Source organism: Trachinotus anak, unplaced genomic scaffold (assembly GCF_046630095.1).
Source record: "Trachinotus anak isolate AG129_WGS33_773 ecotype Australia unplaced genomic scaffold, CSIRO_AGI_Tana_v1 ptg000032l, whole genome shotgun sequence".
Lineage (NCBI taxonomy): Eukaryota > Metazoa > Chordata > Actinopteri > Carangiformes > Carangidae > Trachinotus > Trachinotus anak.
Window position 1 is genome coordinate 13480653 of NW_027273883.1, and position 15062 is coordinate 13495714.

Consider the following 15062-nt stretch of genomic DNA (forward strand, 5'->3'; position numbering starts at 1 on the left):
CTTATTACTTACCCTGTAATTGTTCTTCACTTTAACAAAAACAACAACAACAACAACAACAACAACAACAGTAATAATAACAATAATAATAATAATAATAACAATAATAACTTCTATTATAATTGTGTCAAGAAAAAGGTTATCTTTTTGCTTTTCACTATCTTTTGAATAATATACATGTAAATAATAATAATAATATAATTAATTTACACATTATTTGTATTTGTGTGCATGTTTGTTTATGCATATGTGTTTGTTCATGTTTATGAGTATTTGTTTGTACGTTTATGTTTATATCAGACCAATTTAGCTGCGAGTGAACTTGCTCCGGAAGTGTTCACCGAGCCGGAAGTTTACCCCTGGCTCGACCCACAGCAAGACAGCGATGGCGGGGGAGATGTCCACGGAGCTTCTTTTTCTAGATACGTTTAAACATCAGAGTGCAGAGGTAATATATCTGACGCCTCGGCATGCTGTTGTATATTTACTTCAGAGCTGCTTGCATTCAAATCTTACAAATAGTTTATTCTGGATTTATGGGTAGTGATGCTCAACTTCCATGCTAACGATGCTAACCTGGCTAACAGTAGAACAAGTGTGACATGGTTATTTTGGTAACGCTGCAGTTCACAGCTTTTATAGAATCACACTTTTGATAATTTTACACTTGAGACTACCAAACACATACCTTAAACGAGATGTTATTAAATCATTTAATCATATAACTGTGCTGCTGTCTTTTGCATCCTTGTTTGTTTGCTAGTTAGCCAGGTAGCTAATGCTAAAAGTCTCAACCTGTCCATGTTTACCTCAGAGAGGGCAGCAAAACTGAATGCTCTAGTCAGTTTTACCTAAATATGTGCACTAATTATGATCAATGCACCTTAGTTAACCAACGTGGACGTGGTGCGGTTTCCCTACGGGGTGCTGATCACAGAGGTGCGGGTCATTCCTCCAGGGATCAAAGCTCACAGCAACTTACCTGACAACAGAGCATTTGGGTAAGAGCAAACAAAATGCACTCATACACACTCAACTCAGATGTATTGGTCACGCCTATCTTGAATTTATGTAGTCTAATCTGACAGCCTTGCACTAAATTATGACTGTCAGTGGTGTTGGTCTTTGTTGAGGCTTTAGAGAGGTGTTGATTCAACTTTATGGTGCTACTTTTGGAACTGATGAATTATACTATGCCATACAGAGAGGTATTTATAATAATATATCCATCCACTCAATATTAACAAGGGTACACTGCATATTATTTAGGTGTTGGCATACCTAATTGACCAGAAACTGAATATTCTGTACTGTGCAAAAGTTGTAGGTACTCAATGTAAAATGAGGATGCCTTCAAAAATAATGCCACAAATAGTATGTGTGATTTTGTTGTCATGCTGCAGAATGAATTTGGGACAGTTCAGAAGCGTCCCTGATGGTACTGCATGATGGGTAAAGATCTAAACATCTAAAGGCCCAAAAGCTTTTGCACAGTACTATAGATACAGATAAAGATGCACCAGTCCAAAATGCTGGATTCATGTCAGTGTTTAACTCCCCAGCTCATAATAGATACGTAAATACGTTGTTATTATGAAGTTTAATGTTTCCACAAACTGTTACATTTATTCTTAGTATTTAGCACCACAGCATTTCCTGGCTTAATATTACCTCACTTAAAATGTATCACTACAAAGTCTGCTATACAGATTTAAAATTTGGGAAAATGAGAGCACTGGAATTGGAGCCACCACCCTTTGTATTGGCAGATACCCTAAGACCAAGTATCAGGACTGTATTGGTGCATCTCTAGTGGCCGGAAATCCTTAACCTCAGTGATAATGATATATGGCCTCGAGAGATGTTTGTTTGCTATAGATACCTGAGATATATGTGTGCCTGTAGGAAATGGAGAGACCCTTGGTATGAATGAGTTTGACACCTGATCTCCATTGTTGAGGGAGCCCTGATTCTCACTGAGCCTGTTGGGTAATGTGTGATGCAACTGAATGAATGGTCTCAGTGCTTAATGTTGAGACTGGAGTAGATCAGAGCAGGCCGCTGTGTGGTGTTGATACAGAGATGAGCAATACAGACACACGTCACTGTATATTGTGATGTGAATAGAAATGGTTGTATTATAGATTTTCAGGAAAATTAGTTGAGAAACTGATTTTTAAATCAGTTCGGCTCATTGATTTGTTATACATTTAGCTATGTTAAACTATATCCACTAAAGCATAAACAGTATTGAAAATCTTGTTTAGTTTTTCGTGACACTATCACAGAAGTATTAATTGAATTATGTTTTAGCACTGAGGTCATAGTTAGTGGTGGTGTTGTACTAGACTGCATTATATTGAGAGGTCTTTCTAATATTCAAATAAATTTGGAAGAAAAAAAAAGATAAAAACATCTCTCACACCTAGTGAAGCCTTTTGGATGAAAAGGGGACTGAGCCCTAACTGTTTCATTACTGTATGTGTGTGTCTGTGTTCACAGGGAGACATCCCCTCACGCCTTCCAGTTGGAGCTGTTCTTCAATAATGTCACCAAACCCAACAGCCCCACCTTCCACAGACTGGGCAGGTCGGAATGATTTGCACTCTTCCCCCCTCTTGTTCTGTTTCTCTTTTCCTTGGAGCCTCTCCTCATTCTCCATCTCCATATATCCATGTCAGATCTTAAAAGTGCTGAAGTCTGTCTCACCTGTAGAACCAGTCACGGTTCTACAGGCCCTGTTCTCTGAGGCCACACTGCACCCACCCATACTCATGTCTCTTTGTTTCTATGCTGGCTAACTGGTCTCTCCAGAAACTCAACCCCACCCACACAGTTGCTGAAAGTGACACAAAAACTTGGAGGTCGCAGTGAAATAGATGAGTAGTGGAATGTCTGAGTCAAGCATTTTTATTCTAACCTCATAATAGCAGAGGTGTTCACAGTAGCACCAGAGCGTAATGACACACCCAAGTTATTATCACTGCGGAGCAAGATGGGAGGAGATTTCTTTTCACTTGTCTGATTGCTATTAGGATTTCTTATAAATGTTGTAAGCAGACGTGAATTAAACGTTTTTCAACAAATATTTGTTAAGAATCAGTTTGGTCAGATGGTGTGGTGATCAGGATCTGGATATTCCACATTACCAGGATAATACTGTTTTGCTTTTCAATTCAATTCAATTCAATTTTATTTGTATAGCGCCAAATCATAATATACATTATCTCAAGGCACTTTACAGGGCAAGGTCAAGACCTTACTTTGTTACAGAGAAAAACCCAACAGTTCCCACAAAGAGCAAGCGACAGGGGGGAGGAAAAACTCCCTTTTAACAGAAAGAAACCTCCAACAGAACCGGGCTCAGGGTGGGCGGCCGTCTGCCTCGACCGGTTGGGTTTAGGAGGAGATAAATAAGGGGGGGTGGGGGGAGGAGAGAGGAGAAAAGAGAGAGAGAGAGAGACCAGGAACAGCTGTGTAGGTAATGGTGCTTTGTTGAGAGAAGAGTTTTTATGACAGAAATTACAATAGTAGGGAAGAGTCAGATGGCAAAATTTGTTGGCCAGATTGGAACCCAGGATACTACAGTTGCATCGTGTGTTAGTAGGACCAGTGTTTCCCAGCCTTTGTGATTTGTGAGCCCTTAAAACTTGGTATACTTGGTATACTTTAATTTTATACAACTCTACACCAGGTTGAGATCACAGGACTGAATCTTCCTTCTCAGATCATTTTATCTTGATAATCTACAGAGATCTGTAGAGGTAAAATTGTACTGTAAAGCAAAAGAAAATCCAAACTAAAACAAAAAATTTCTGCACAGATGTTTTTTCTGCACATCATGAGGTAGTGCTTTTTAGACATAATTACACAGCACTTATGTGCTGGTCAGAAAAAGGTTCATCTAGGACTTAACAGATGACTGCTAAAACATGCAGTTATTTTAAAAATAAAATCTGTTCAATAGTTCAGTTTATATTTGCACTGATATTTTGATCTTCCCTTTCTTGCTCTCTACCCTCAGTCTGGAGTATGACGAGAACAAGTCTATCGTGTTCAGACCCAGTGGAAAGGTAAATGGTTGTCTGCAAACAGTCATTTCAGTGTGTTTTTTTTTCCTTCTTGATTTGTGAATAACTAAATGGGTTCGTGCATATAGGTGAACACAGATGGCCTGGTGCTGCGTGGCTGGTACACCAGTCTGACTGTGGCAGTGTATGGTACAGCAGAACGCTCACATGGACATGACCAAGACTCACCCCCTCCCCCACCACCTCCACCCCCTCAACAGCCAAGTGGGCCCAAGAGGATCATTAAACAAGGTGGGCATCATTAAGCTGAAACTACCCTCTCGCCTTCACACCCTGCTTCTTGAAACCGAAACCATCCAATGAATAGTTCATCTCCTCTTTTCTCAGATTTGTTTGTCACAACCGAAATCTATTGCACCTTTTGTCTTTTTAAGAGTGGGAAAAAGACGACCAATACAACGGCAGCCCACCCAGACCAGCACCCAGAGGGCCTCGTACTCCACCCGGACCTCCACCTCCGGATGATGATGATGAGGAGCAGGTCCAAGTGACGGGTCAGAGCTGTACATCTGTTCTGTGCTATCACATCATGCCAGCCACTGTGGGATCCTGACTTATCAGCAATGACAGAAATGCTGCTTTAGTTTATTAATTAAATGTGAAGGTTACATTCAGTATTGGTTACCCTACAGTTTCCTTGTCAGTGTTTTCGTTCAGATACATTCATTTAGTGACAGTGTGCTGCTGACTCTGTTTTTAGCAATGTCTGATGAAGAATCATTGTATTGTTTTCCATGTTTTCCCATTTACTACAATGTTTGTACTTTTTACTTTTTGTAGAGGCGGGGTTTTACTTTGAAAATCCTACCAATGTGTTCTTGTACATCTAAAAGGCACATTATGTTCACTATGATAGGTTTCATATCCCAAGCAAGTCCCTGCATGCTGATTATCATGATGTACTGAAATTGTTGAAAGTCAGTGGCTGGCTGCCAGATGGGAAAACTTAAAAAAGAGTTTTGTGCTTGGGAAAATGGTTGCCAGTTGTGTAAAGCATAAGACTTTTTTTTTTTTTTTTTTTTAAACTGGTTAAAACATGCAACACCAGCATGATTCCTAAGCTGTCGTGCATAAGTAGGCTTTTATTTTTGTAGATAAATACATAGTTTGCATGTTTATGTGCCCCAAGGGTACATTGGTTAAACTGTCCTTCTCTGGTTTGTGCTGTTACGTTTGCAGTGGGCGTGGTCAAAGATGAGCCATGCGAGGGTCGGGATGACTACCTGGAAGCCGTGTCACCTGAGAGATCCCTGCCTGCTGATGAGACGTACTCTGATGCTGAACAAGAGGAAGAAGGTGATGAGGAGGAGGAAGAGGAGGAGCAGGAGGAGGAGGATGCCCGTACAGAGGGGAGCGCTCCGGAGGAGGAGGAGGAAGAAGAAGAGGAGGAAGATGAGGGTGAGGACGAGGAAGAGGAGATGGAGGAAGGTAGGGGAGTTCTTATGTGAGAGTAGGATAGGCTACATTTTCAAATGGACTCTTGGCCCTGAACCCCTTGGCGCTGCAATCTCATCAGACTTCCCAGGGGGCCACGGGAGAAGGGTCCATTTGGGACTGAGTGACAGTTGGAGAGAGAGTGTGCTCTGGCATGCTGCTTCCATCCACAACTGCTGGATGCTCCAAACACTCAGCTAGGCCGCCCCGGCCTACTCTGAAGGCTTATGATCAAGATTCATAAGCTGTCATGTGCAGGCGTACCTCACACGTCCTCACAGCCATGTCTGAGCTTGTGCTGTAGTCTCATCCCGCATGTCAAACTAACCCTGCATGTTTGGAGTGATGCTGCCTTGTGTGAGTAGGTTTGTCAGAGTATGCATTTATGAACAAGCAAGGGAATATGAAGAAGTCATTGGCCTCCTCATTCTCATTCATTCTCAGGCATATCTTTATGACCCAGATAATGTTTGAAGCATTTTTTAGAATTTCTTTGCAGTGAATTAATTTTGTCAAATTTGCTCTCTCTCTGCTGTCTCTCCCATCCTACCAGGTGATGATGGCTATGAGCAGATTTCCAGCGATGAAGATGACCTGGATAATGGTAGCTTCAAGTTGCCCACCTTTGACATGGACTACACTCCTGAGGACCTGGCGTCTGTCCCACCTGTCCAGTATGACCCCTTTGAGCGAGAACTCAGACCCCTGCTCTACTTCACCCCTCCTTACAAGACTCGTTTTGATACCCAGTTTGAGAAGGCTAGTGTGGAGGAGCCCAGGGATGCGGGTGGTACAAAAGGGCCAGCAGTTGGAGAAGACGCTGAGGCTGTTGCCCAGCTGAAAGAGTTACTAGCTAGCATTGGTGACGACAGGGATGCTCGCTGGGTCACTGCTCTGGAAGAGGCCCCTGGACTGCTGGCTAAAGGGTTGGCTTATTTAATTAAACATGGAGAGGGTGAGGTGGAGGATCCTGTTGGAGTTTTAGTTAAGTGGGCTCTTCAGGCTCTGAGTATGGAGATTGCTCTCACACAGCCCATTGCTCTTAACCTTAGACAATTGAAAGCTGGTGCCAAGCTAGCATCACACCTGGCAGAATGCCCACAGGGCCTCAGAGCGCTGTTGCATGAGGGGGCCCTGGTAGTGCTATTGGAGCTCCTCCATGCAGACCACGTCTCCTCCACACTGAAGCTCAGTATCCTGAGAGCTCTGGACGCTCTGACTAGTGCTCCTGATGGGGTGGAGGCTTTTCTACATGGAAAAGAGTCGGAGAAGAGTGGTTATCAGGTTAGCAACACAAGTACACAAACAGAACAGTATACAAACATTTCTTTTTGCCCAGAGCTAGAGAACAAAAGTGGAATGAAAATTCTTGATCTTTGATTGCATTTCCACTTCAAAATAAAAAATGTAATTGCAAATGAGACAAGTGTCTGCCATTTTGTCATGATACAAATGAGAGCCAGACTGTAAATACAGCATATAGTGAACCGATCCTGTTAATGACCCAGAAGCTTGTCCACCTCACAGAGTCAGGACTTGCAGCCCATCCTTCACATTGCAGAAAAAAATTAGGAATTTTAGTCGTCACAGAGCTTTCTGTCTTTTCCAGCGTCTAGTCCAGCTGTTCCTGCGTGAGGAGACGGTGAGGGTCATAACTGCCGGCAATGCCATACTACAGAAAGGTCACATGTTTGAGGTACTGGTCGACCTCCAGCGTACAGCATCTGCATGGAGTGAACCACAGCAGGTACATACGCACACACAAACACACACACACAGAGGTATGTCTGTAACTTCAAAGATTAAGTTTTTTTTTTTGTGCTGATCATCCACAGGAGGAGATGGAGGATGCTGAGAGCCCCATGGAAGAGGAACCAACGCTGACCTCCCCCCCTGTGAGCGAAGCAGAACTTGATAGGTTGGCGGGGGTTTTGGAAGAGTTACATCACCTGCTAGAGACGGCCCCTCACTGCATGGTGCAGCCGCCTGGGAAAGCCTTCCCAACTACTGCAAGAATAACAGGACCACAGGAGAGAGATGATCCATATCCAACACTGTATAGGTACATATTCAGACACACATGATCTCACACCTCACACAAGGTAGAACGACAGACAGAAAGTTGAATGTAGTTGAGACTTATTGATTGGATTTATAATATAATGTTGCACTTTTCTCCTTTCTCAGGTATATGCATGCGTGCCATTTCCTGGAGAGCACGACAGTGGTGCTGTCGGCTGCTGCAGCGGCTGGGCACTTAAGTGTCATCCAGGCAGTCAGAGAGCTCCTGCGCTTCCTGTCGCTCACTCAGCCAGGTCTGCTGTTCCTTCTCGCCCAGCCTGCTTCCACCAACCTGCTGCTGCGTCTTCTTGCATCGATGGCAGAGACCGAGAGCGAGGAGAGCACATTGACCGGAGGAGAGGGGGCTCTCTCAGGGCCAGGGTTTGGTGAAGAGGGCTTTGGCGTGTGGCTAATGCAGGCGCTGCATGCTCTTCAGGGGGTGTCAGAGCTCATGAGCCATGTGGCCACAGGAGGAGATGGGGGAGCTGGGCTGGAGGAAGGTGACAATGCAGAGGTACTGGGCATGCTCCATGCACTCTACCTGATGACCTTCACTCAGACTGGTCGCAGTGCTGTGGCCCACATTTGCAGCCTGGACAACAACCTTTCCTGTCTGGTCACTCTGCTCCAGCACCACAGCAAAGATGGACAGGGGTAAAGCTGTTGTCTTCTCCTTTTCTTCCTCTTTTTATATCACTTGGCTTTATTTCAGGCAACCTTCCACTGAGGTCTAAGCATGTTTTTGCTTTTTTGTTCTCCTCTCCTTCAGTGAGGCGAAGGCTCGCAAAGCAGTGACATATAATTATGCCTGTATGCTGGTGTTACTGGTGGTTCAAAGCTCTAATGATCTGCGGATAATGGAACAATTTGCTGCTCCACTACTCTCCTTAGCCAAGGCTGATGACACCAATGCCAAGTTACAGGGTAACTATTACCAGTGCAGCATTTGCATATCATGTCATGTAAAAAGGTTTTGGTATGAATGTGTGTTTTTGTTCTTCAGAGCTCAGTAAATGGCTGGAGCCTCTGGAGAAACTTCGCTTTGAGATTGGCAGCATTCCCACCCTCATAGACTACATTAAACAGGTACAGATCTCTCACTCTATACACTGCTGGGGTAAAGCAACAGTTCACTGTTTTCAGTTTGAGCAACTTTGTCTTTCATCCTCCTATATTACCTGCAGGCAATCCTTATAACTCTTGAGTAACCGTGGGTGATAAATGTCTTCAGCTGCCAGTGATTTGTCATTTAATTCAGGGAGCCTGTTAACACTTTCAGTTAAGCAATCTGAGTCTCTCGTCCTACACTAACCAACAGGGACTGGCCTCTCAGAGTGAAACTTTATGTTTTTTATTCAACTGATATTTTATAGAGCTGATTCAGTATCATAATCAGAGGAAAACAGTGCAATGTTGTTTAGAACCAGGCCAGTTGACAAGGTGGCTTACAGCTCTGAAGAATGCAAATTTTATAAGCAACAAAACTGTTAACAAAGCAGAAAGTATTTGGAAGTCACACACTCAACTATGTGTCCTGCAGTGCTTCACTGACAAGTCTGAACTGCTCAGCCATATACCTGCTGTGTAGCATATTTGAAGCTGTATGCAAATAAAGAGTGCTGTATGTCTTTTTAAACACGTGTGTTCACTTGAATTCAGAATGTGGAAAATGTGTTGACCGCTGAGGGAACTGGACTGGTCACTGCGCTCAGGGTCCTCTGCCACATTGCCTGCCCTCCTCCTGCTGTTGAAGGTAAAAACACAACTTAAACTGAAAAACCAAATGCTGTCACTGCATTGTCCTTTCTTTCTTTAAAGGTTTATTTTAGATTTTTTTTTGTAATATTAGGCCGAGGAGTATTCATCACACAGCCAAAAATTGAGTCCAAAAACAGGCAATTATAAAATGTTGCGCACATCTTCCTCACTTCTGTAGGTCAGCAGAGGGATCTTAAGTGGAGTCTTGCAGGGGTCCAGCTGTTCTCAGGTGAGGGTCTGGACACGTGTGTGCGTGTCCTGCAGAAGCTCTGCAGCATTCTGCTGCAGCCATGGCGTGTACACGGACACATGGGGCCCACGCCGCAGCGCTGCATGATCCTCAGCATATGTATCAGCACACTCAGGTTGTTGCGCACTATGCTGACAGAGCTGCTCCGTGGGGGAGCTTTCCAGTTCAGGGACACTCGTGTGGCCAGTGTGTTGGTCACGCTCCACATGATAGTTTGCTCCATCCCTGCTACTGGGCGTCTGGATGGGGAGGAGACCAGAGTGCAGGCACTTATTGTTGATGTGCTGCTCACCTTCACGCAAGGTGTTAATGAACAGGTGTGTGTTTAACTAATGTTTGTTTAGCCAATAAATGTGATACAGGAAGTTTTACTGGTGGTCATTTTTCTGAGACAATCTGTGTGTTTGCTGCAGGTGACCCACACGGAAGAGACTCTGGCCAGTAACACTTGGTCTCTGATGCTAAAGGAGGTGTTGAGTTCTCTGCTGAAAGCCCCTGAAGGTCTGTTCTCTGGCCTGACGCTGCTGTCTGAGCTTCTGCCTTTGCCACTGCCAATGCAGAGCACTCAGGTACCTTAACTCACTAGCTATGTTGTACTTTGTGTCACCTGAAAATTATTGTCAGGGTAAACATGTTGGCATACCGCTGTCTCCATAGGTGATATCAGTCCAAGATGTGGCTGTAGCCTTAAACACGAGGAAGCTGTGGAGCATGCACATACGGGCGCAGTGGAAAGTGTTTTCTGAGGCCCTGAGGTGTGTGTGTGCAACCAGCTGCCCTCCTCTCTTAGCCATGCTGAGGAGAGTGTGTGTTCAGCTGGCAGACCTGTCTTCACCCACTGCAACGCTAATCATGAAGACCCTGGTGGAGCTGCTGCTGGAGGAGCTGCAGCCGTGAGTGAAGGACACCCACACACTTAGTTATTTGTGTTTATGCTGTAAATTGTATTTATTGTATTGTGTGCTAACTGCAGGGCGGAGGGTAAAAGCGTGTGCTGGGGCCAGGCCCTGCGTCTGCTTTCTTTGATGGATGCCCTGGTGTCACAGAGAGCTTGTAAGAGCGCAGCGTTGCACCTGCTGTCAGGGTCTGTGTCTGGAGATGAACAGCTGGCTGATCTGTTCCCCTTGCTTCTGTCCCTGTTGGTTCCACCAACTGACCACTCCTTACAACAGCAGCAATGCAGCGAACTAGTGGGGACAATATTACAGTCACTGTGTGACCAGGTAAGAAATGAAGCGCACATAAAGGCAAACAGCACGTGTAAACATGTCTGTACATGAAAAGGGATAAAGCCTAAAATGGGAATCTGTGTCTTCGTCAGGACATTTCTCTGGTTGTATCTCCACCTGGTGAAAGCTGTGTGTCAGAGGCTGAGCAGCTGGCTAATGCACTTCCTGGGCGAGAGATCATGTCATCAGTGTGCAATGCATTATTGGAGGTTTTGGGAAATGCAGAGAGCAGTGTCCCGCTTCTCCTCACCTGTATCAGGACTTTGACATTCCTCACAGAGCACGACTATGGACTGTACCACCTCAAAGTGTAAATAACTGTTCTTCTTTCATTCTTGTTTTCTGGCATTACCGCTGTCTCCCTCTATGATCACTTCTTTTTCTAGTGGCCATAGTGTCTTTCTCATAGTCAAACAAGACTTTGATTACACTGTGTCTTTGTTTCAGTGCTCTGAAGAAACATGGCGCGGGTCTGTGCTCACTGTTAAAGAGACTGGTGTTTTCATTTAACAAGGACTCAGCAGATCTGCTCTCAGCTCTGCTTGACTTCCTCAGACAGATCCTCAACACAGAAACAATGGTAAGTACCCGGTTTTATGGCTGGTTCAGGTTTTACATTGAAATAAACAACATAATACCAAGAGTGTACATGCTGTTGAAGTAACTGTGGAAAGCTGACAGCTGACTTTTCACGTTTTCATGCTCACTAATTGTGTATAAGGAAAAAACTTTGGTAGTTTCTTGCATCTCTTGCAAAGTTTCATGCAGTATGTGATAGTTGATTTTACTGTCCAATCTGTCTGTGTTCTAATCCAGTGTGTTGAGGAGGGTCAGGGGTCTGGAGAGGAGTCCTCCTTCTCTCCTCCCCCACGGTTGCTGTCGGGCTCTGAGATGAAAGCTCTGCTGCAGTGGGAGGAGTCTGAGTCACATCCACTCCCTACTTTGGAGAAACAGATTACGGTACAAACGAGGCACACATCGCACAGATAAGTGCTGGAGCTGCCTTGACATTCAACTTACTGTGTGTGTGTTTGTCTGTAGAAACTATGTAAAGAAGATGAGTCACTGGAGACCATGTTGGAAAATGTGATTGTTCTGAGGCAGACGCTGGAGACAGCCACAGACACGCCTCCAGCAGCTGATACTGAGCCCACTCTGCCAGCACCCGAGACACTGGGGGCACAGTTTAATCACAGGTACGAGTAACACGGATTAAGATTTTTCTCTGTATCCATTCATCCTTTTGCTTTTCTGTATCCTTTTTGTCATCCACACTGGTGACGCAGTTACAATCCCAGTCAAGTCAAATGTTAATTGAAAATGACAGAGTGAGCTAATCAGATATTCATGATGGTGTAAACATGACTTGGCTGTGAGATAAATTAATTATTACCTGTGTGCATCGTTATCTGTAGGACAGTGTTCATTCTGTCCGAAGCTCTGGATGAGCAGCTGAAGGCTCTGTGGTTCTCTCCCTTCCAAACTGATGACATAGAAACAGACCTTGACATGGTAAGTGTGCATGTGTACATACATTTCCAAGAATCTGAGAAAAAGCATTAGAGCTGCACAGTTATAGCAAAAAGTATCCTGATTATGTTGTATATTTTATCACTGTTATTATTCTTGTTTTATTACCACTACAGTATTTTGTACACCTTTGCACATTATCTTTTATTTGTCAAAATAATGGCAGCCCTAATGATAATAATCATAGTAATATTTTTAATTACATACTACTTTTCGAAACGGCATGGTTAGATGTGATTACAACATGAAAAACTATAATTTAAGCAGAAAATCAGACATTTACAATAAAATAAAATAAAAAATGAAAATACCCCAAATATAAGATGAAAACAATAGTCAACAATCACAAAAAAATAGATGAATGGCTTCTTCTCTACTACTACTCAATGTTATTCTTACAAATTCAAATAATGAATAATTGCTACATAATTGCTGCATAATTGCTACATTACAAGGCATGTGTTCAAACTAAAGCATGTCCAAATGTTAGACACTTATCTGCTTTAAATTAAACATTTTCATGTTCCGACTTGACCAGACTCCCTAGGGTCATAGCTTAGTTTATAACTATTACTATATTTTTGCAAATTGTTTATATAAAGTTTCTGTATTTCTGTGCCAACATAGCTGCCATTGTAAATGTTATCAAGCCTGCGTAGCAAAAAAGCTTGATAAATCTTAAATGGACCTCAAGGTCAATAAGAAACCTTAAGAACATTTCAGTATTGGTTGTTTACACAGCTGTTTATTTTAGAAAATGAAATAGTTACAGACGGCCATCTGCAGCTGTGAAGCTCTGCATCTTATCTGTTTGTGGGTGCATGGTATGTAAAAACTCTTCTCTCTCTGTCCGACAGATGAAAGTGGATCTGGTGGGTCTGGCTCAGGAGTGTTGTCCAGAACTGGACCTGAAGGCAGAGCTAGAGCGCTCCTTCCTGTCTGAGCCCTCCTCTCCTGGTCACACCAAGACTCCAAAAGGCTTCAGACTGGGCAAACACAAGCATGAGACGTTCATTACATCAAGGTACAGTTTCAGTGTTGGCTGCTTTTAACTTTGTGGGCTTCTATTTCATATCCGTACTGTATACTTTTCACAGTATCTTGTTTCCGTAAACTTACTGGGTGTCATCTCATGCATGTCCCTGCAGCGGTAAATCAGACTACGTTGAGCCTGCAAAAAGAGCCCACATCATGGCTGCTCCCCGCGGCCGTGGAGGCCGAGGAGGCTTTGGACAAAATTTGTCCCGACCCCATGATATCTTCCGCCAGCGCAAACAGAACACTTCCCGTCCCCCCAGTATGCACGTGGATGACTTTGTGGCGGCAGAGTTTAAAGACATTACCACCCCTCTTGGGCTTTTGCCCCCTAAACGTCCGCCCAAGAGCTCCCCCAAACCCCCCACCAGAGGACTGTTCACCGGCAACAGAGGCAGAGCCACCTTCCATAGCCAGACTCGCTTTTTCACTCCTCCACAACCTAAAGGTGTTCTGCTGTCTGGTAGGTAGACACAGCAGATGCACATATTCAGTCATAGACACACACTTTCTGCAACCATCATTTATTAAAACATTGTCTTGTGTTTTTGATTATGTAAGTTTGTGTAGTTACAGTACTAAACCACCTGTTATGGTGGCAGATTACATTTGCTCAGTTGTCATGGAGATAGCTCAATTGTCATTGCCCCATATGTTGTGTATATAAGCACCTGTTAGTTCCATACTTTGGTGAAGGTGACATGTGGTTGAAAGTTATGGAAAAGGTAGTAAGGGGACATCAGCTTTTATGTTGAGTGAGTAGTGTACTGCACAGTAAATAGTAGTACTTTGGATTATTTACACACAGCGCAAGTTGAAACCACTTCTCGACCACTAGAGGGTGACAAATCTTTTCTTTTTGGTTCGGTAGGTAACTACGCACGAAGAGAAGGAGGCAGAGGTTCATCATGGAGCGGCCAAGTTCCAACTGTCACTCACAGAGGAACCTACAGTGAACCCCGCGGTGGCCAGAGCAACTTCACGCGTGGACCGCTGCCCTCCAGACAACCGCCAGCGAGTATGAAGAACAGACACCTTTGTAACGAGTTTGCAGTATGAACTTCAAAACACCTGGTTAAAAATAATATATGCTTTTGTGCTCTTCCTCCCAGGTGCGTATCGCCTGGCTCCACGAGACCGAGCTCCGCGGGGCAGAGGAGGCACCGGGCTGTCATGGCTCAGCGGGGGAGGAGGTGGCAGCAGTGCTGGAGGAGGAGGCGGAGGAGGTGGGGGAGGTGGAGGAGGAGGAGGTGGGGGAAGGGGATCTCAGGGGAGCAAGTTCAGTGGCGGGGGAGGGAGTGGAGGTGGGAGGGGCAGACATGTTCGCTCCTTCACCAGGTAAATTCACCTGGGCCATGACTGCAGCCTTTAATGGCAACAAATGGACCAATCAGGATATTATATATACTGACTCCATGGAAATGTGGCGGGATGACGTTGTCACAATGACATACAGACTCTGTGTTGATGTTTTATGTTTTGTTATCTTGAGTTGTGTTCAGAGAATAAAGGTGATAGTAATTGAGTTGTTTTACTTGTGTTTTTAAGCAAACACCTAATGTGCTGATGCAAACAGTAACCATGGTTACCTGCTGTAAGTATTGCAGACAAGCTTTCCTCAAAGCTCGTATTACCCATATGTTGCTTTAAAAAAGTGACATTTTTACAGAGGCA

The 15062-nt window shown here is 44.1% G+C and overlaps 1 protein-coding gene across 2 annotated transcripts; it reads left to right on the top strand.

Annotated features, from left to right (window-relative positions):
* The first annotated feature begins 309 nt into the window (after positions 1–309).
* virma (vir like m6A methyltransferase associated) lies at positions 310–14913 on the top strand. 2 transcript variants are annotated; one of them, XM_071469490.1, is made up of 27 exons: positions 310–448; positions 889–1001; positions 2503–2589; positions 4025–4073; positions 4160–4322; positions 4466–4585; positions 5271–5519; positions 6079–6809; positions 7135–7272; positions 7361–7587; positions 7713–8240; positions 8356–8510; positions 8590–8672; positions 9246–9339; positions 9523–9911; positions 10008–10163; positions 10252–10487; positions 10568–10817; positions 10916–11133; positions 11271–11403; positions 11640–11783; positions 11865–12019; positions 12239–12335; positions 13211–13377; positions 13502–13851; positions 14260–14406; positions 14501–14913. In XM_071469490.1, exons 1-27 carry the CDS (start codon positions 386–388, stop codon positions 14728–14730), a joined length of 5472 nt encoding a protein of 1823 aa, XP_071325591.1. In that variant the 5' UTR covers positions 310–385; the 3' UTR covers positions 14731–14913. The 2 variants fall into 2 exon arrangements, with proteins under 2 accessions (XP_071325591.1, XP_071325592.1); XM_071469491.1 differs by having other exon boundaries at positions 5271–5489.
* The last annotated feature ends 149 nt before the right edge of the window (positions 14914–15062 follow it).

What these genes read in the sequence shown, in the direction of transcription:
- virma (XM_071469490.1), top strand. Translation starts at nt 386, where the DNA reads ATGGCGGGGGAGATGTCCACGGAGCTTCTTTTTCTAGATACGTTTAAA. An exon ending in CGGAGAAGAGTGGTTATCAG is followed by an intron (nt 6,810 to 7,134) that starts GTTAGCAACACA and finishes TGTCTTTTCCAG; the next exon opens with CGTCTAGTCCAGCTGTTCCT. An exon ending in TAGAAACAGACCTTGACATG is followed by an intron (nt 12,336 to 13,210) that starts GTAAGTGTGCAT and finishes TCTGTCCGACAG; the next exon opens with ATGAAAGTGGATCTGGTGGG.